At 41.8% G+C, this 20,434-nt stretch overlaps 1 protein-coding gene and 1 long non-coding RNA gene across 3 annotated transcripts in view; one reads left to right on the top strand and one right to left on the bottom strand.

Moving 5' to 3' along the window:
* Positions 1 to 20,434, top strand: part of bbox1 (butyrobetaine (gamma), 2-oxoglutarate dioxygenase (gamma-butyrobetaine hydroxylase) 1) — a 140,770-nt gene that overhangs the window by 105,223 nt on the left and 15,113 nt on the right. For both annotated transcript variants that reach the window (XM_069905301.1, XM_069905291.1), the window contains exon 6: positions 7,817 to 8,013. In XM_069905301.1, the coding sequence (XP_069761402.1) occupies positions 7,817 to 8,013 (197 nt within the window). The remainder of the gene's footprint in view (positions 1 to 7,816; positions 8,014 to 20,434) is intronic.
* LOC138746823 (uncharacterized) lies at positions 8,473 to 12,085 on the bottom strand. Its single transcript, XR_011347135.1, has 4 exons — positions 11,313 to 12,085; positions 10,830 to 10,945; positions 9,936 to 10,033; positions 8,473 to 9,457 (listed from the first exon to the last, which is right to left on the bottom strand). It is a non-coding gene; the product is annotated as an uncharacterized lncRNA (long non-coding RNA).

Below are 20,434 nucleotides of genomic sequence, written 5' to 3'. Positions count from 1 at the left end.
ATGTTCTTATTATGAACCCTGATTGAATGCCAAACATTTTAATACTGCTAGCAGGAGACAGGGTGTTAATGACATGAGAGGGATAACCATCAAAGGCTGCCTGCTGTGTACTTAAAGTTTAAGCTTGCTAACGCTGCAAAAAAGCTAAAGACAATGGAGAAGCCATCAATCTGCTGCAGGACAGTGTGGTATTTCATACAGCAGCTTTATATTGAAACAATCAAATTTCTTAACGAAACTCACTACCATCTGACGACAGTTGAAAGAAGCTATATTAATGTAGGTTTTGTGCACCACAGTATATGTGTTTTGAATGTATTGTCCATTTCACACAAAGTCATTCCACCTTTGTGTTCTTTGGATGGCTGGTGATCAAATCTACTGTACCTTTCAGTGTCCCACTCATGTGTCTCTCTCCCCACCTGTGTTCCTGGATAAAGCAACAAAATGTTCTTTCTTTTCCTGGCAAGTATCAATTTTTGGGCAGAGTCAGTACCAGATTGTTGCCACTAAATTATCTCGCAGTTGTAATGGTCGCAGCCGGTAGTAGCCCTTAAAGCGACAGCCACTAAATGAAATGGGAGCTTGTAATACTGTAACTTCGTCAGTATTTTTGAATATTCTGGGAAATTCAAATGACTGATTGCTTCCAGGAGCACATAGAAGGGAAGCAATGCAGAGTAGTGGCACGCTTGATCAACTTTAAGCTGTTAATAGGAAATAATAAAATATTTACAGCAAAGAAGGGGACGATATGGTCCAGTGTGTCTATGCTGTTTAAAAATAATTGCCTGTCACGTTCCATTTCCAGAACTTGTTGCCCAAGGACATTGCTCATTAAGAACAGATTCAAGTTTATTTGGAATGTTGTAAGAGTTTTGTTCTCTCCCATCCGCAGTTACCTGATGCTATGAGTGAAAAGCAAAACCGTCATCTTTCCTCTTCCAATAGCTTTAAATTTATGTTTCATTGCTTTTGACCCCTTTGGAAAACAGGTCTTGTGTTCCCCCACCCCCTCCAACAACCACAAACTCAATCAGGGACTCATTTGAGGACTTTTCGTTTTGCACTTTATTGATATTTATTATTTTCTCTGTATTGCACAGTCACTTTGATTGCATTTGTTATCTGTTTGGTTTGATGAGTATGATGTGAACAGTTCTTTCTTGCAGTTCCAATAAGTGGTAACTTTGCCTTGCAGGCAGGAAAAGAAATCTCAGGGTTGTATGTGATACATCTTCTCTGCCAATAAATCGGATCCTCCGCTCCACTTCACTAAGCTTCTTCTATTCCAAAAGCAATAATCAAAGCACATCCAATCTTGCCTCTTGGCTCCATTTTCTATTTCAACCACCTAATGAATCTCCCTTGCACGCTCTCCATTGCAATTGGATCTTTGCAGGATGTCGATAGAATTAAAATAGTTTGATAGTTACAATTGATTTTTATTCAGTGCTCTATTTAATCTGATAACTATAAAAAATCTATTATGCTTTAAAAGCGTGAACAAAAAATGTTTTGTTAATTTATTCCCAGATTGTGTTTCCATTTTTACTAATTAGTCACTTTGTATCTATTAAAAGTATGATCAGAATATCTCTGCTTGCATTTCTAATCTGTTACAGTTATACCACACAGCAACGAGCCAAATTTGTCCAGGGACATCAAGTTGCGCACCTGAGCTAGTTCAATATACTTATGTTTGTCCATATCCCTCTAAATATTCCTGTACCTATCTAAATATATTTTAAAAACTGCCATGATACCTGCTTCTTCCACTTCCTCTGGCATGCTGTTCCACATCCCCACAACCCTGTGTGTGGGAAAAATTGCCTCTCAGGTTCCTCTTTCACCTTAAACCTATGCCCGCTTCATTTTAGACTGATCTACCCTGGGAAAAGATTGATCATTCACCTTATCTGTACACCTCATGATTTTGTGTAGCTCTTAAGGTCACTCATCGGCCTTTTGTGCTGCAACCCATCATTTCTCTCCTTGTGACTCGAGCCTCCCAGTCCCAGTAACGTCCTTTTGAATTTTTTGTGCACCCCATCCAACTTATTGACATCCTTCCTTGAGTGGGGCAACTAGACTGCCCACTGTACACCTGATATGACATCACCAGCATCTTTTACAGTTGTAACAATGACACATTCAATTATTTTTAATCTTTAAAAAAAATTTAGACGTACAGAACGTACAGGCCCTTTCGGATCACAAACCAGTGCAGCTCAATTACACCTGATTGACCTACACCCCCGGTAAGTTTTTTGAAGGGTGGGATGGAACAGGATCCTTCAGGGGAAACCTGCGCAGAACACTGGGAGAACGTACAAACTCCTTACAGACAGCGCAGGATTCGAACCTCTCCTGATTGCTGGCGCTGTAACCACGTTGCGGCTTACCATCCTGCCCTTTCCCTGTTGTAACGCAGAAAAATTTTAAATACAGGCTTCATTTTTTTTTTTAAATGGGCATAAATAAAACCCTCTGGAGGCTCATAGATCGTAATATTAAAATTACTTGAAAATGACAGAGATCTGCTTATTACCAAATTGTAAACTTGTCTGGCAATATTCCAGTTGCCGTGCAATATTGAAGACTGCCTAAGCAGTCACCAAATTCTTACAAACATTCCATCTATTTCTGATAGATAGAAAGGAATTGAAAAATAGTTCAAATTCTCCAGAATATAAAATTAAATTTGGAACAAGAATCTGCTGTCAGTACGGTGACTATGAAATGATCTGTATGCTACTATCCTTCAGCTGTACACTAATGTAATTTTAGTCAAGGAAGTTTGCATCCTTTACCTCATAGGAGGTTTGGCTAGTTCAAGGGCATTTCATGATGGGCAGCAAAAGGTTGATGTTAAAAATTCTTTGAAAGAATTTAAAAAATCTCTGGAATCATATTATAATGGAAAACCCAAAGTATCTGGTTGATAAAATGCTTTTGCTTGGGAAATATTAAAGCATGATTAGTGGACTAATGGCACACCAATTTTAAACATGTATTTTTTAACCAATTTATTTCACACAATTTTTTGCTTGAATTCCAGGGTTTTACTGTAGATTGTTGGATTCAGAAAAGCTGCCTAAAATTATTTGAAGGCAACTGGCAAAAGAGACTTGCAGTCATCAGCTGTGGGATTAGCCAAGACTCAATTTGCAGCATGCTTGCCCAAGTCTTTTGCCTCTATTATTGAACAGCAATGGAAATATCACTGGTGCACTGCAGAATAATTATCACTCAGAATCAAATTTTTTTTTTTTTGTCATTGCTGTTTGTGGAGTGTTGTTCTTATGTTTATTTTCTCCCCAAGAGTGACTGACTTTTTCAAATACTTCATTGGGTGTGAAGTGCTTTGTGATATGTCAGAGTTGTGAAAGGAGTTTGATGAATTAATGTTTAAAAGATCGGTACAGGTGCTCCTCAACTTACAATCATAACTTACTATCGTAAGTTGAAAAAGAATACAGCTATACCTTGTATAACACTGATAGTGGTGTATCAGTCTGCAAACTGATCCCATTGCCCCACAGCTCTTTATCATTCTCAACACTGATCCCACTGCTCCGCTCTCTCCCGACAGCACCTTATCAGTCCCCAGACTAATCCTGCTGTCTCCCGACAGTGCTGGATCAGTCCCAACACTGATCCCACTGCCCTGCTCTCTTCCGACAGCGCTGTATCAGTCTAACTGAACTAAAAAAAAGTGATTGACCAAGGAGGCTACAAAGAATTCACCTTCGAGGAATTATCAATGTTTATTGCAATTACCTTACTTTAACGCAATATATGAAAGTAAATAATGACAGTCACGCTATTGTACCATCGTAACTTTGAAAAATCGTAAGTCGCACCTTTGTAAGAAAGGGAGAACCTGTAATGATGAACTTGCGTCCTTCCGTGTTAAATGCCTAAAGATATCTGATAAGCAATACACATATTGTTGAAATGGATTGGAGACATCTCTACCCATTATTCACTGACTAACAGCTGCAACACGTTCCATTTTGAGCTTGCTGAACTTCCCATTAGGTTCAGCAGACTGATGCCATGACAAACTGCGCCACTTGATAGGCACTGATCTTTTTGGGAGGTGATGCAAGTTATCTGGCATAGGCTAATGATGCCAAGACATCAGTCAACCCACACTCTCCCATCCAAAAGCTCAGTTTTTAACTTAAATTATGACCCAAATTCGGAGTTCCACTTGTGTGTAAACATGTTTCCAGGTTTAAATTGGAAACTGAAAACTAAAACAACACAACACAAACTAAAATAGCTGACAGAGTAAAAACATGTAGCCTCAAAGTCAGTAATGAAAAAGAAATTTGTGCAATGTTTTAATTAGAACAAACCTTTATTCATTATTCAGATTTTTTTTTAATTTTCTGACACATTTTAATAGATTTTCTTACAAGGAGTTATATAATTAAGCAAAGTTGTAATATCCAGGCTAATCTTGACATTGACATTTAAAAACTAACTAACTCTGTACTGATATTTCTATTTGAGTGCTTCCATCAATGTGCTAAATTAATGACTTCATTGCTTTTCAATTTGATTGCTGAAAAATTTTGCAAATGTTTATACTTATGATTTCCAAAGTCCCAAACTCCTTTGAGTCATAAGATTAAGGTTAAAGTGGTGAGATATAGTGCAGTGTAGAGGCACCTGGGTGATGGGCACATTCCTCTGGGGAAAAAAAAGGAAAATAATCAAATTGAACAATTACAGTACCTCTCCAATTATCTGAAATGGTCAGGACCAGACCTATTTCGGATGACTAAATTTTTCAGATAACTGGTCATTTTTAAAATAAAAACAGTCCAGTAGCCACAGCAAATCACTTGTATCAATGTTTAAAAAACAAGAAGCAACAAGGGAAGGCTGTTTAAGCATTAAAACAATATTTAATTTTCACCAAAAAAAAGGCTGGGTGTCGCTGATCCCTAACATGTCCCTAACGCCACCACTGATCACAAAGACCTCCTAACCGCCAATCCCCAACAGGTCCCCACCGCTGCTGTCGATCCCCGGGGAGGTTTCCCAGGCTGGTGGAACATTCACTGGCGAGTCGGCGGGCTCCTGTCTCCCTGTGGACTCATTCCAGTAGGGGCTGTTCCAGCTTTGCGACCTAGTTCTCAGTGTTGCCGCCTGTCAATGTTGCAGTCTTTGCCTGTGCACACTCCCCCTCTCAACCGCCACTGACAATCACCAACACCTCCCCACCAAGGTCCCACTCCTGCCAGGGAGGCCACTCTCCTTGATGACGCCGGGATAACGGATTCTTCCAACCCCTTGCAGCTGGGAGACAGAGGCATGCAGTTTGAGAGGGTGAGTTGGAGTGAAAAGTCAATAGGGGTAGGTAAAGAAGAAATGGAAAGAGGTGATTATCTAAAACGAGGACAATTGTCGTTCTAATTTCATGTTGGGTGAATTCTTTTCAACCTGTGAGGTCAGTTTGGCTCTGAAAAAGTTTTGGATAACTAAGGATTTCTGATTGTTTCAGATGTCATCGTTTATCCAAATTTTTTCGGAGGCGAACAGATGTCACATGTGGGTCCAAAAGAATTTTGGATAAATGAGGATTTTGGATAATCTGATTTTGTACTTACTTCAATTTTTGGAATTTGTAGCAACTAAATTGATATCATTTTATGAAGTCATCTGGCCATCCATTTAGAATTTAATGTGCCCAGAACAATCATCATTCCCAACAGAATATCATGTTCCCATCATTATCACAATAATCACTGTGAATTGTACATAATGGAATGTTGTCACTCATAACAAGTTGCTTTGTTTATGCATGTCCAGATGTTCTTATTATGAACCCTGATTGAATGCCAAACATTTTAATACTGCTAGCAGGAGACAGGGTGTTAATGACATGAGAGGGATAACCATCAAAGGCTGCCTGCTGTGTACTTAAAGTTTAAGCTTGCTAACGCTGCAAAAAAGCTAAAGACAATGGAGAAGCCATCAATCTGCTGCAGGACAGTGTGGTATTTCATACAGCAGCTTTATATTGAAACAATCAAATTTCTTAACGAAACTCACTACCATCTGACGACAGTTGAAAGAAGCTATATTAATGTAGGTTTTGTGCACCACAGTATATGTGTTTTGAATAAATAATAACTTCAATTTTAATTGGTTTGGACCAAAAAAATCAATCGTATATCTCCCAGGTGAAAGAAAATTGAGTGAATAGCTCAATGTCAAATATTTTTAAATGTTTATCGGTAAGATGGTAAAGCAGAGATTTATTTATTATTCCACTTGGACTAATCTAACATGTAAAACTGCTTGAGGGGAGGAGTGCTTGAATGTGCAATCAGTTATCTTTAATGGATCTCCCATTTCCCTATCTTCAAGTTGTGTTAACTAAATGTTCACATTTTGTATAGATCAACAATCAAATAGTAATATTCTTCCTGTGATTGTTGAAACATGTAAATCGGCAACCAAAGTCTTTGCATTTCTTGAAAGGATTTATTAAAATCAGGGTGCATTGAATTCAGAACCACAAGTTATACTAGCAAGGTATCTTTAATGATTTTGACCAAACAATCTTTTGTAATTCCTTAAGTTGATGTGTTTCCATGCTTAAATCCTGGGTGGTTTTTTTGCATATTGATTTTCTAGACAATGATTTATTGATGCTTAACTGTGGTTGTTATTTGTAGAGGCAGTAATAACAATTTTGTCATTGTTACCCCTTGGGCTTCTATGACAAGGTCAGCAGCATATGAATGAATTGAATTGTTTATCGTCAGGTGCACATGTACTTTTCAATCTGAATATGGTGATTATTATCCACCAGCGTTGTCTCCGCTCCATCCTCAACATTCATTGGAGCGCTTTCATCCCTGGCGTCGGGATACTCGAGATGGCAGAGGTCGACAGCATCGAGTCCACGCTGCTGAAGATCCAGCTGCGCTGGGTGGGTCACGTCTCCAGAATGGAGGACCATCGCCTTCCCAAGATCATGTTATATGGTGAGCTCTCCACTGGCCACCGTGACAGAGGTGCACCAAAGAAAAGGTACAAGGACTGCCTAAAGAAATCTCTTGGTGCCTGCCACATTGACCACCGCCAGTGGGCTGATATCGCCTCAAACCGTGCATCTTGGCGCCTCACAGTTCGGCTGGCAGCAACCTCCTTTGAAGAAGACCGCAGAGCACACCTCACTGACAAAAGGCAAAGGAGGAAAAACCCAACACCCAACCCCAACCAACCAATTTTCCGCTGCAACCGTGTCTGCCTGTCCCGCATCGGACTTGTCAGCCACAAACGAGCCTGCAGCTGACGTGGACATTTACCCCCTCCATAAATCTTCGTCCGCGAAGCCAAGCCAAAGAAAAAGACTGGCAATGTCCTGGCCTTTGCTGGATTATATTCATAATAATGACGTTATGTTTTAGTTTTTTTCTCCTTGATGGATTGGAAGGTTGTGCTCATGAGGTTATTGTGGTGAGCTAGTTCACATGGAAAAAAATAGGTTCCACACAGTACAATTAGTACTGGAGGCTTTAAAATAATTATTGGTTGCAAAGCCAATGAAGAGGTCATGACCAATACAAGTTATGCTGCTTTTTCCAAAGAGCCTATTTATTACTTTCAGAGATAAGAGCTGGAAATCAATGACATCTATTTAGAAAGCAGCATTTCATGAGCTTGTTTAATTACAAAAGAATGTTTTATTTTGCATCTGGTGATTTGTTGGAATTTGTTATAAATTATTAGAATCCAAGTGTTGAATGTTCACTGATTATTATTAATCCCTTCTGTTTTGGCCTAGATTCAATTCCTTCACTGCATAAAACAGACAGAAGTGGGCGGTGAAACAATTATAGTAGATGGATTCCACGTTGCCAATCAACTTAGACGTGTGAACCCCAAGGCTTTCCAAATCCTCACTTCAGTTTTGGTTGACTTCACAGACACTGGAGTGGATTACTGTGACTTCTCTCTCCAGTCCAAGAATAAAATTATTGAGTAAGTACAAAAACAAGTGGATAACATAATTTCATGTATATTTCTAGTGAACTCTGTTTCTTTAAAAGTGAATGTGAAATTACTTGGCTTTAACTCCTTAGCCAGTTTGTTGCCAAGGTGGTGTAATTTCCTGATGCTACAATTGTGACTTTGGTATATTTTTATTAGATATTCAAGGGAAGAACATGTCCGGCGTCTTCCCACATCTCATTTAGTTTACATTCCTATTTACCGAATAAAATGCACTAAATTGAACTAAAGTGGGTTTTCCCTGGGGGCTCAAGTTGCCTCTCACCAATCAAAATGTATCATTGAGGTGTAAATCAGGCAGCATGGACTCATGGGCCAAATCAGCCTGTTACTGTGCTGTATATCTAAATTTATATTTAACTGATGGGATCCTGGATGGAGATGGTGGGGGGGTTAAAAGGGCACGTTCTTCTATGGTTGCATGGGAAATTGCTTTTGGGGAAGAGAGTGTTCAATGCAGACCAGTGAAGTTGGATGTAGAGCCAGAGTCACCTTTATTTATCTTTCATGCCATGCTCGCACAGTAAAAACACAATAGTGTTTCTCCAGGACCAAAGAGCATATTTACATAAATATAAGTTAGAATAGAAGTTAAACACGTTAAAATATTAAGACGTATACAGTAAAACTCCACAATACACTATACATGTTCTGGAAATTCTGGATGGTTTAGGGGAAAAAAAACTGTTGCCCAATCTGGATGTAAGGATCCAGATGCTATGGTACCTCCTACTCGATGGCAGAAGGGAGAACAATTACATGAGGGGTGTGTGGAGTCCTTCACAAAGTTCATTGCCTTTTGCCTGCATCGAATATTGTAGAGAGTGATCCTTTCCACTGAGTTCACTATCCTCTGCAGGGTCTTGCGGTCTGAGGTGGTACAGCTTCCAAAGATGCAGTTGCACAGGATCCTCTGTCACATGCCTAACCAAGCCAGCATGGTTAGGCATATGGCTAGTCTCATCAACTGGTGTCTGCAGCTGGACTGGTCAATTATGTGACTGTATGGCAGGAGGTAATGGGCAAAGTCCCTTGACCACAAGTAGGCATTCAGATAAAGAAAATATATATATAAAATTAGTTGAATGCTTCTATATTTTCCTCTGGCAATGTATGCCCACTAATGCTAAGCCCCATGCAGCAGTGCCTGGTTTCCAGTCTTCATCCTTCTCGTCTTTGGCTCATCACCTTCCTACTTGAAACCAACATTATTAGTCAAATATTGGTGTTCTCATTGTGGCCTTCTCTACATCATAGAGACTGGATGCAGACTAGAAGATTGCTTCACTGGGTATCTTCATTCTGTCCAGATCAGTGACAGGGATCTCTCGAAGGCCAACCATTTCATTTCTGCACCACACTCCCGTGCTGACATGTCGGTCCAAGGCTTCATGTACTATCAAACCAAGACCACCTGTAAATTAAGGAAGCAACACCTAATTTTCCATTTGGGCACTCTCCAACTAGATGGCTTTGACATCAACTTCTCTGGTTTCTGCTTGCCTACTCCCCGTTCTCCCTCCCTTTCCTCCAGCTCTCCACTCCCATCCCTCTCCATTCACAGAGCCATCCCTCCTCTCCCTGTTTGCTCCCTTATTCACCTATTACCTGCTGCATGTGGGACTCTGCCCCTCCCCCACATTTTGTCATACCTTAACAAGGGGCTCAAGCCTGAAACATTGGTTATTACTCTTTTTCTTTGCTTTTAAAAGTACACTGTTTAACCTGTTGAGTGTCTGCAACATTGTGTTTTTACTTCAATCACGCTGTCTGTAGACATTCACGTTTTATTCCATATTATTAAACTCTGTTGCAGCTACCTGACATTACAAAGTAATGCACGGGCAACTTCCACCAACACTTTGAAGGTTTTGACTAGAATCAAGACTTACACAGAAAATCCCAAAGGTCACTGTTGTAGCTTCATTATCTGCCTCAGATCCCACGAACCAAGAGTGTAGGTAACTCATCTTCAGTCCCAAGAAACTGCCTAAAAAAAAAAAGTAGTTTGTGAACATGAAAGAATGAGGCAGAAGATACAGAAGGGGAGGTCTATTGGAATACTGAAGGAATTTAATCTGTTGCATTCAGTGCTTCATATGGGCCTCCTTTATCCCATCCAAACTCTGATTTGTCCCCAAGGTCTCCCTTGAGTTCTGGTTGTTTTAATTTCTGATGTATTCCCACCCTGGCCCATATTTGGGCTCTTACATTTGGATCGATGATGTCCAACATAGGCTCAAAGAATAGCAGCTCATCTTTTGACTTGGTTTGTTCTAACCCACATATTTGTGCTCCCAGCCTTAAAGATGAGGCAGCTGAAGTATACTGGGTAAAACAGATGGCTGTAGCTAGCTGGGGCTGTGATATTGAGTTTAATAGTTTCCTGGAGCTTTTTTTTTCTTCCTCCCAGTATGCACAAATCTAGCTGTATTTTGTTTTGACAGTTTGGCCTGCACTCTGTCGCTGACATTTCCTCTTTTCTCAGCAACTTATACACTTGTGTGATAGTACAGATTCTATCACCAATGTGTATATGTACATATGTACAGATGGTAGTGTAGGATGACTGTGATTGGCTGAGAGTGTAGCCACACCTCCTGGCAGGTCTTAAAGGATTGCTCCTAGCCAGACCAGGTCATTCTGGACTGGTTGACCTACTTGTGATATGCTACAGTCTTTTAGTTAATAAAAGTCTTGGTTTGGATCAACAAGTCTTTGGTTCTTTCGACGCGCATTACAACGTGTGTTTGCTTACTCTTCCAATTCAGCGAGGGGTCTTTTACCTAAAATGTCTATTTCTTTCTCCAGTGATGGTAGGCAACCTGCTGAGCGCTTCCGCCCTTTGTTTTGATTTTCCAGCATGTGCCAAGTTTTTGCTCAAATTGCTCCATGTAATCTTCTACAAAACACACACACAGAAAGTTAGTGGGGAAATTATGCTCCCAGCCTTACAGATGAGACAACTAAAGTATACTGGTAAAATTGATGCTTGTAGCTAGTGGAGGCCAAAGTGGCTCATGGAAATGTAGAACCAATGCAGAAGAAGTGTCAAGTCCTCTCATTGATCTTTCACTAAACCAGCTTCTCCACGACTCTCCCACCAGAAAGCACAATTAACTCTGCCATCTACCAGTTCTACAAATGGTTAAAGACAGAAATTGATTGCAATACCAAGTGGAAGAATAACGAATTGAAATGCAAGTTATCAGTGGACTATGGCAATGTGAGTGGTCAGATTATAACAATAGCATTCTTTAATCTATTACCTTTAATCAGTTGAGAACAGGCAATAACCCAGAAGGAAATCCAAGCCAGCGTTTGTACTAGCCCAAAAACAGAGTTGATAAATCATGTCTCAGAACTGTCTGCTCCTCTGATCGGCCAAGTCCTGTTATTGCTCAGGAGGTTTCCCTCTTGGCTCATCTGCCAGATTCCTTGCAGTAACAAAACATTCTCTTCAAGAGGAGTGGGGAAGAAATGTTGGGACCATAGTTAAGCACTAGTGAGAGTTGTACTATAAAGTTTCTGCTAGTGTACGGAGTCAAATTGTACAAATTCTACCTGGCAGAAGGAGAAAAAGATAATTTGTGATTTGTCTCCTTTTGCCTTAGCAAGTGGCCTAGTCATTGAGAGACAAACAACCACAACCTACCCACAGGCTAATCTAACAAGAGGGACTCATGGGGGAAATAGGCCAGGTAGGTAACCTTCTCCTTTAAAACAAAATGTCTTATTTTAGATAACAAGGAAGCAAATCCATCCCTTGTAATGTTTTTCTATCCTTCCACCCATCTTTGTAACCAGAAACTACTGTCAATTTCCTGACTCCCAGGGATGCCCCTTTATTCCAATACTCATGCTGTGGATCTTGTCAAGTTTAGGTGGGAGTCATGAAAAATGTACGTATTTTAACAACTTCAGAGGAGATGGGGAAAGATTATTCTGTCAGAGAATCATCTATGGGACAAAAATGTTGCAGCAACTAAGGTGCCCCAGAGGGAGATCTGGCTTGGGACCACCTTTGCATTCAAAATATAAAACTGCATGTGTTGGAAATCTGAAATAAAAGCAGAAAATGTTGGAATCAGTGAGCAGATTAATATTTCAGGTCTAAGACCTTTAGTTAAAACTGGGAGGGGAAAAACAAGGAGCAAAACAAAATGCTGGAGGAATCCAGCAGGTTAAGCAGCATCCATGGAAGGAAAAAGATGGTCAACTTTTCGGGCTAAAATCCTTCATTGGGAATAGCAAGAAATGGGCAGATGTCCGATAAAAGAATGAAAGAAGGGGGAGGACCACAGGTTGGCAGGTTATAGGTGGGAGCGGGAAGATATGCAAAGAAATGGGAGGAAGAGGCCTGAAGAAGATGTACACTGATAGGAGGAAGGAAGGGATGTGGGGTGGGGAGTTGGAGGAAGGAAGGTATGGGTGATGGACAGATAGAGAGGGTGGGGGAGGGAAAGAGAGGAATGGGGCCAGAGAGCATTTTGGAGTATAACATTCAAGGCATGAAAAAAAAATCCTACCCTGGATAATAGGAAAAGGAAAGGAACTACACAAGAAATGTTGGTATAAATTATTTCAATATCAATTGAAGAATCAGAATTTATTGTCATGAACAAGTCACAAAATTCATTGTTTTCCAGTCAAAGATTTTTGAATGTCAAAGATGTAGTAATTTGCCAATTCAGAACTATAAGGTCATGTTATTCCCTATGCAGAATAACCTTGAGTTTAGTATCATTTGATTTTCCATAATATAAAGTCTTACTTACCAGTGGTATCTGATGTTTCGTGGAGATGAGCCATATCATTTCAGTGAATTACACCTGTGAGATGTATTTTAATTTAATTTACCAAATACACTAAATCTCCTTGTATCTGGAATTCAAACAACCCACAAAAAAATCATGAAAAATAAATTAGAATAAAAAATAGTTAAAAAGTACTCAAGTTTAACATTGTAAATGTTCTCTGAAGTAACACATAACCTTCAGTGAAGATGGAAGCAAATGTTCAGCCAGCCGAGTGCCTTAGTTGTGATTTGCTCATAGCAGCTGTTTGAATACATTTGTGTGAAACAGTAATGACGTTGCCCAGGATGAAGAGCTGGTTGATGCTGCTCGCTGTTTGGGTAACTCTCTTAAAGCATCTCCTTATCCCTGCTTAGAAAGAGTCGCCCCCAGTCAGAGGCTTTATCTGTAAACTTGCGGAAGGGGGGATTAATTATCTATAATGTTAATGTTAGTCTTTTAGGCGGCTCCATAGAGGGGGAGGAACCTGCAGATGCAGCAACAGTTAAATGTTTTCAAAGAATGTGACTGAAAACAAAGTAAAATGCTTTAAGGTTTATATATTCATGCAAGTGAAATTTATTCAGTGTAAGTACAGTGCAGTATTTTTGTCTTTTAAACTGCTTATTCATGTATGCTTCATTCATAAATGAATTTCATGTCTGTTACATTCTAAATGTAGTATTATATGAAAATAATGGAACCTTTACCTTCATTTGGCATTGTAAGACAACAGGAAAATACTTTTATCCAGCATTTACCAATCCCCATAGGTGCTGGATAACAAGGGTTTTACTGTACTAATATCTTAAAATCTCAATTTAGAATTTCTGCATCCATTTATATTCAAGTGCAATGAAACACAAAAGCCCACATTTAAAATATAGATTATCGTCAGACTGCCATGAAATCACTGTCATCTTTAATGAACTTCTGTCAGTATTTTACAGAATTTATTTACAGATGAGTCTTAGACATTACAGATAAATCTACAAACCAATATAGGCAGATGACAAAAATCCAAAGAAAATGGCACAGTAGCATAACTGGCAGATTTGCTGCCTCACAGCTCCTAGGACCTGCATTCATTCCTTGACATCTGGTTCTGACTGGAGCTTGCCTGCTAACTCTGTAATCATGTGTTTTCTCCCAATGGCATGCAGATAAATTGGTTAATTAGCTACTATAAATTGTTCTTTGTGTGTCAGGAAGTTGATGGAACTTGAGAATAAAATGGGATTAGTATAAGTGGTGCTTGATGGACATAAAGACCATGTGACCCTGATTAACCAAGTGTCAGACTCAAAATAGGGGCCATCTGTTCAAAACACAAGAATGCAAGAAATAGGAGCAGGAGTAGGCCATCTGGCCTATCGTGCCTGCTCTGTTATTCAGTGGCTCATCTCCACCCCCTGTCTTTTCCCCCATATCTCTTAATTCCCTGACTAAATAAAAATCTATGCAACCTTTTATTAAATGTATTTACTGAGCTAAACTTCACTGCCTCAATGGGCAGAGAATTCCTTAGATTCACCACACTCTGGGAAAAGCAGTTCCTCCTCATCTCCATTCAAAATCTACTACCTTGAATCTTGAGGCTATGTACCCAAGTTCTAGTCTCCCCCATCAATGGAAGCAACTTACCTGTCTCCATCTTATCTATGCCTTTCATAATGTTATACATTTCAGTACGATCCCCTCTCATTCTTCTGAATTCCAGCAAGTACAGTCCAAGACAACTTGATCTCTCCTCACAGGGTAACTCTCACATCTGTGGAGTCAACCTGGTGAACCTCCTCTGCAGCATCTCCAAAACCAGGACTGCACACAGTACATCAAATACTCCGAGACAGATGAGAAATTTTGAAATTCTTAACACAAGTGGTATTGAAAGCACAGTTGCTGAATATATTCAAGAAAGAAGCTGATAGACTTTAGATATTAAATGAATCGAGGGACATGAAGGTTTCTTACATGCTCATGAACTGCCATATTGTAACAGTAAAAATAATGGCTCAGTCACCTATAAACATTTCTAAAATGCAGGAAAAAAAGATGTCAGACAGCAGCTGTAAAGAGAAAAGCAGTTAATGTTGCAAGTTGTGGAGCCTTTTATAAAGTTATCAACCTGAAGGGTTCATTACTGTTTCTCTCTGCATAAAGTCTCCCTGAATTGCTGAATGTTTCCAGCATTGTTTTCTTCCCCCCCACAGTTAAGAGTTCATTGTCAACCAGCAAATTTACATGAAGGTTAAGGTAAAGACCTCCAAAAAAAATGGCTGTGGGTTGACTGCAGTTTAATCAGCTGCCACCAAACAGCACAGTGGGACTGGACTTCTCACTCTCAGAGTGGTAGGACTTCCCACTCCTCACTGTCACATGAGAGGTTCTGGGCCAGGTCGTAAGGCTTGCTAAGGGCTGCAGATTATTTGTGTATACCTCAATTGTACCAAGGAGATGTTGGTTAATAGATAGTTTATGTTAAACCGAAATTCCCAGAGTTGCTGCCATCTGCTGATGCTCTGTGTTACTGCAAATGTCGCCAATCTCATTGCGAGCTCTTGAAAGGAAAAGCAGGATAAATTGTTTCTTACATGGTCATGAACCCCAGGCCTGCTTGCTGCCATTTCAAAAGATACAATGCCATTGTAATGTCATGTGAATTGCATAAGATCCCAATGCAATGCAGCAGAAACTGCCTAGAAGCTTCATATTGCTTATGTAGGGGATCAAGGAGTAGAGAGCCTACTGTCCGATGATTGGAAAGGTAGAAATTTAGAAGTGGCAAGGATGTATAACCAAAGGTTGGTTCTTGTCAATACCACTCATTGTAATATGATCCCAATATTGTACTGCAAATTATTTGGTTTGCAGATCCAAGATTTTAAATTAAACAGTTTAATTTGGATACAAGCTTAGATTTTGATCATTTAATTACAATTAATGAAAAATGCACAAGTGAAAGATTCTAATAATTTGTGATGACTCTATATCTGTGCATTTCCACAAATTAATATTTACTCTGATACTGGGGGCATATGTGTGTGTGTGTTATTTATATATATATATATATATATATATATATATATATATACACACACATTTATACATACATATATATACACATATACATACATATATATAAATACATATACATATACATACATATAAATACATATACATACATATATACACATTTACAAATACATATATATGCACATATATATATAAATATACATATACATACATACATCTCTTCTCTCTTTGGCTTGGCTTCGCGGACGAAGATTTATGGAGGGGTAATGTCCACGTCAGCTGCAGGCTCTCTTGTGGCTGACAAGTCCGATGTGGGACAGGCAGACACGTTTGCAGTGGTTGCAAGGGAAAATTGGTTGGTTGAGGTTGGGTGTTGGGTTTTTCCTCATTTGTATTTTGTCAGTGAGATGGGCTCTGCGGTCTTCTTCAAAGGAGGTTGCTGCCTGCCAAACTGTGAGGCACCAAGATGCATGGTTTGAGGCGATATCAGCTCACTGGCAGTGGTCAATGTGGCAGGCACCAAGAGATTTCTTTAAGCAGTCCTTGTACGTCTTCTTTGGTGCACCTGTGTCTCGGAGGCCAGTGGAGAGCTTGCCATATAACACGATCTTGGGAAGGCGATGGTCCTCCATTCTGGAGACGTGACCTACCCAGCGCAGTTGGATCTTCAGCAGCATGAATTTGATGCTGTCGGCCTCTGTCATCTCGAGTACTTCGATGTTGGAGATTAAGTCGCTCCAATGAATGTTGAGGATGGAGCAGAGACAATGCTGGTGGAAGTGTTCTAGAAGCCGTAGGTGATACCAGCAGAGGACCCATGATTCGAAGCCGAACAGGAGTGTGGGTATGACAACGGTTCTGTATACGCTAATCTTTGAGGTTTTTCAGTTGGTTGTTTTTCCATACTATTTTGTGTAGTCTTCCAAAGGCACTATTTGCCTTGGCGAATCTGTTGTCTATCTCGTTGTCGATCCTTACATCCGATGAAATGGTGCAGCCGAGATAGGTAAACTGGTTGACCGTTTTGAGTTTTGTGTGCCCGATGGAGATGTGGGGGAGCTGGTAGTCATGGTGGGGAGCTGGCTGATGGAGAACCTCAGTTTTCCTCAGGCTGACTTCCAGGCCAAACATTTTGGCAGTTTCCGCAAAACAGGACGTCAAGCGCTGAAGAGCTGGCTCTGAATGGGCATCTAAAGCGGCATAGTCTGCAGAGTAGTTCACGGATAAGTTGCTCTTGTGTCTTGGTGTGAGCTTGAAGAGACTGCCATCTGTGCGGTACCGGATGTAAACAGCATCTTCATTGTTGAGGTCTTTCATGGCTTATTTCAGCATCATGCTGAAGAAGATTGAAAAGAGGGTTGGTGCGAGAACGCGGCCTTGCTTCATGCCATTGTTAATGGAGAAGGGTTCAGAGAGCTCATTGCTGTATCTGACTGACCTTGTTGGTTTCCGTGCAGTTGGATAACCATGTTGAGGAACTTTGGGGGGCATCCGAGGCACTCTAGTATTTGCCAAAGCCCTTTCCTACTCACGGTGTCGAAGGCTTTGGTGAAATCAACAAAGGTGATGTAGAGTCCTTTGTTTTGTTCTCTGCACTTTTCTTGGAGCTGTCTGAGGGCAAAGACCATGTCAGTAGTTCCTCTGTTTGCGCGAAAGCCGCACTGTGATTCTGGGAGAACATTTTCGGCGACACTAGGTATTATTCTATTTAGGAGAATCCTAGCGAAGATTTTGCCTGCAATGGAGAGCAGCGTGATTCCCCTGGAGTTTGAGCAGTCTGTTTTCTCGCCTTTGTTTTTGTACAGGGTGATGATGATGGCATCACGAAGGTCCTGAGGCAGCTTTCCTTGGACCCAGCAGAGCTTGAAAAACTCGTGCAGTTTGGTATGCAGAGTTTTGCCGCCAGCCTTCCAGACCTCTGGGGGGATTCCATCCATACCTGCTGCTTTGCCACTTTTCAGTTGTTCAATTGCCTTATATGTCTCATCCTGGGCGAGGACCTCATCCAGCTCTAGCCTTAAGGGCTGTTGAGGAAGCTGGAGCAGGGCGGATTCTTGGACTGAGCGGTTGGCACTGAAAAGAGATTGGAAGTGTTCTGACCATCGGTTGAGGATGGAGATCTTGTCGCTGAGGAGGACTTTGCTGTCTGAGCTGCACAGCGGGCTTTGGACTTGGGGTGAGGGGCCGTACGCAGCCTTTAGAGCCTTGTAAAAACCCTTGAAGTCGCCAATGTCCACGCTGAGCTGGGTTAGTTTGGTGAGGCTAGTCCACCACTCATTTTGGATCTCCCGGAGTTTGCGCTGAAGATGGCTGCAGGCGCGACGGAAGGCTCATTTCTTCTCTGGCCAGGACGGCTTTGCAAGGTGAGCCTGGTGGGCAGCTCGCTTATTTGCCAGCAGCTCCTGGATTTCCTGGTTGTTTTCGTCAAACCAGTCCATGTTTTTCCTGGAGGAGAAGCCCAGTACCTCTTCAGTGGATTGCAGTATGGCAGTCTTCAGCTGATCCCAGAGGGTTTCAGGGGACGAGTCCATGAGCGGATTGCATCCTCGAGCTTTGCTTTGAGGTTTGCCTGGAAGTTTCCTCTCACTTCATGTGACTGCAAGTTTCCAACATTGAACCTCTTTCTGGGTGCTTTACTCTTCCTGGACTTTGGCTTGCAGCGAACCAGCCGGTCGGTGGTCAGTGTGGCATTCCGCGCTGGGCATGACCCTGGTGTGGAGCACATCTTGTTTGTCTCTTTCTCACACCAGGACGTAGTCCAGGAGGTGCCAGTGTTTGGATCGGGGATGTATCCAGGTAGTCTTCAGGCTGTCCCTCTGTTGAAAAAGGGTGTTTGTAATGACAAGCCGCTGTTCTGTGCAGAGCTTCAACAGAGGCGCCCATTGTCGTTGTGCTTGCCCAGGATTCCTGGCCAGGTTTCTGAGTCTTTGCCGACGCGAGCGTTGAAGTCGCCAAGGATGACAACCTTGTCGGCTGTAGGGGTGCGTTGAATGAGGTTGCGCAGATCAGTGTAGAACTTGTCCTTTTCTGCTGGTTCCGCCTGGAGGGTTGGAGCATAGACACTGATGAGGGTGATGCGACGCTTGTCTTGAAGGGGGAGTCACATGGACATGATCCAGTCCGAGTGGCCTGTCGGGAGGTTTTCGAGTTTGGAGGCAATGGAGTTCTTGACCATGAAGCCTACACCAGATAGGCGTCGTTCATCCATAGGCTTGCCAGACCAGTAGAGTGTGCAGCCCGCGCCGTGTTCTTGGAGGCTGCCTGCATCTGCAAGGCGGATTTCACTGAGAGCGGCTATATCGATGTCAAGTCTGAGGAGTTCATGTGCGATGAGGGCAGACCGACGTTCAGGTCGGTGGCTGTCAGCTTTGTCTAGCATGGTTCTGATGTTCCAGCATGCTAGCTTGAGTTTGTGAGCATCTTTTGAGGGGGAGGACGTGGACATGTCCTCGGGCCTGCGCAAAGGAGCTTTTAGGTGGAGTGAAATGTGCGCAGTACTGGCCCCACCCTTTACACCCATGGTTCATGTGCCATGGCCAAGCAAGCTGGGACATAGCAGCGAGGTCCTTGGGTCGTAGATTTTATATCGGAGTGGCCTTCTCCTATGCAGGTTTCTTACCTGGGCTGGAGGGGCCTGCCTCCCCTCCTAGGTCGGACCATACTTGGTCGCAAATCACCTGTGGACATGGCCTAGGTAAGTTTAATTGGGTTCTCTAACTACCTATGGGAGGCGGCGGCCCCGGTCCGGGCACAGGGAAGGCAGCGGCGGCCCCGCCCTGGTCCGGGCACAGGGAAGGCAGCGGTGGCCCCGCCCTGGTCCGGGCAGAGGGTAGGCGGCGGCCCCGATCCGGGCAAAAGCGAGGGGGAGGTGGCGGCCCCGTCAGGTACCTGCCGTCCAATAGGTGTCCAATAGCACACAATTAATCTACAACTCCAAGATGTACTAATTTGATGTGCATAGGCAAGGGAAAACATACATGCATACATACATATATTATAATGGCCATATCCCTTAATTTCATCAATTGGGTTGAGGTGAGTGATCATTTTGAAAATTTGTTTGACAGTGACTGATTCCTATTTCTGCTAGTCTTGATTTGTAACTCTAATATTTTTATGCACCTACATGTGGGCTCAAGCACAGGGGCTTTTACCTACTAGGTCCCTCCTTGCTTTTCACTGAGCACTGGTGTCTAAGCACAGCCATGTCCCAGGCTCCAGTCCACATCTAGGGCCAGAAATTGGGGATACTTGTGCAAATGTCACCCAGGCAGCAGAGGCTGGTCTCCTTTCATCTCTCCCAACCCTTACCACTGAATCAAAACCTTTCTCTGTGATGTTCCTGATGTGCAACAATTTCCTTGTTAAATGCAGACTCTACACTATCAACTTCATCAAGGCTCTCATGATAAATCCCAATAGCAACAGACTTGAACACTGCTGTACCACAGTAGCTCATGGACTCATACTTTGACATTACTGCACTTAGAATTAACTGTTCACCAGTTTAAATATATGGAGAGAAATCTCATGGAGTGATCTTCACTATCAAGAGCAGC

This window comes from Narcine bancroftii, chromosome 1 (genome assembly GCF_036971445.1).
Source record: "Narcine bancroftii isolate sNarBan1 chromosome 1, sNarBan1.hap1, whole genome shotgun sequence".
Classification (NCBI taxonomy): Eukaryota; Metazoa; Chordata; class Chondrichthyes; order Torpediniformes; family Narcinidae; genus Narcine; species Narcine bancroftii.
The sequence above is the reverse complement of the archived record's forward strand: the minus strand, read 5'-3'. Positions and strand labels throughout refer to the sequence as shown.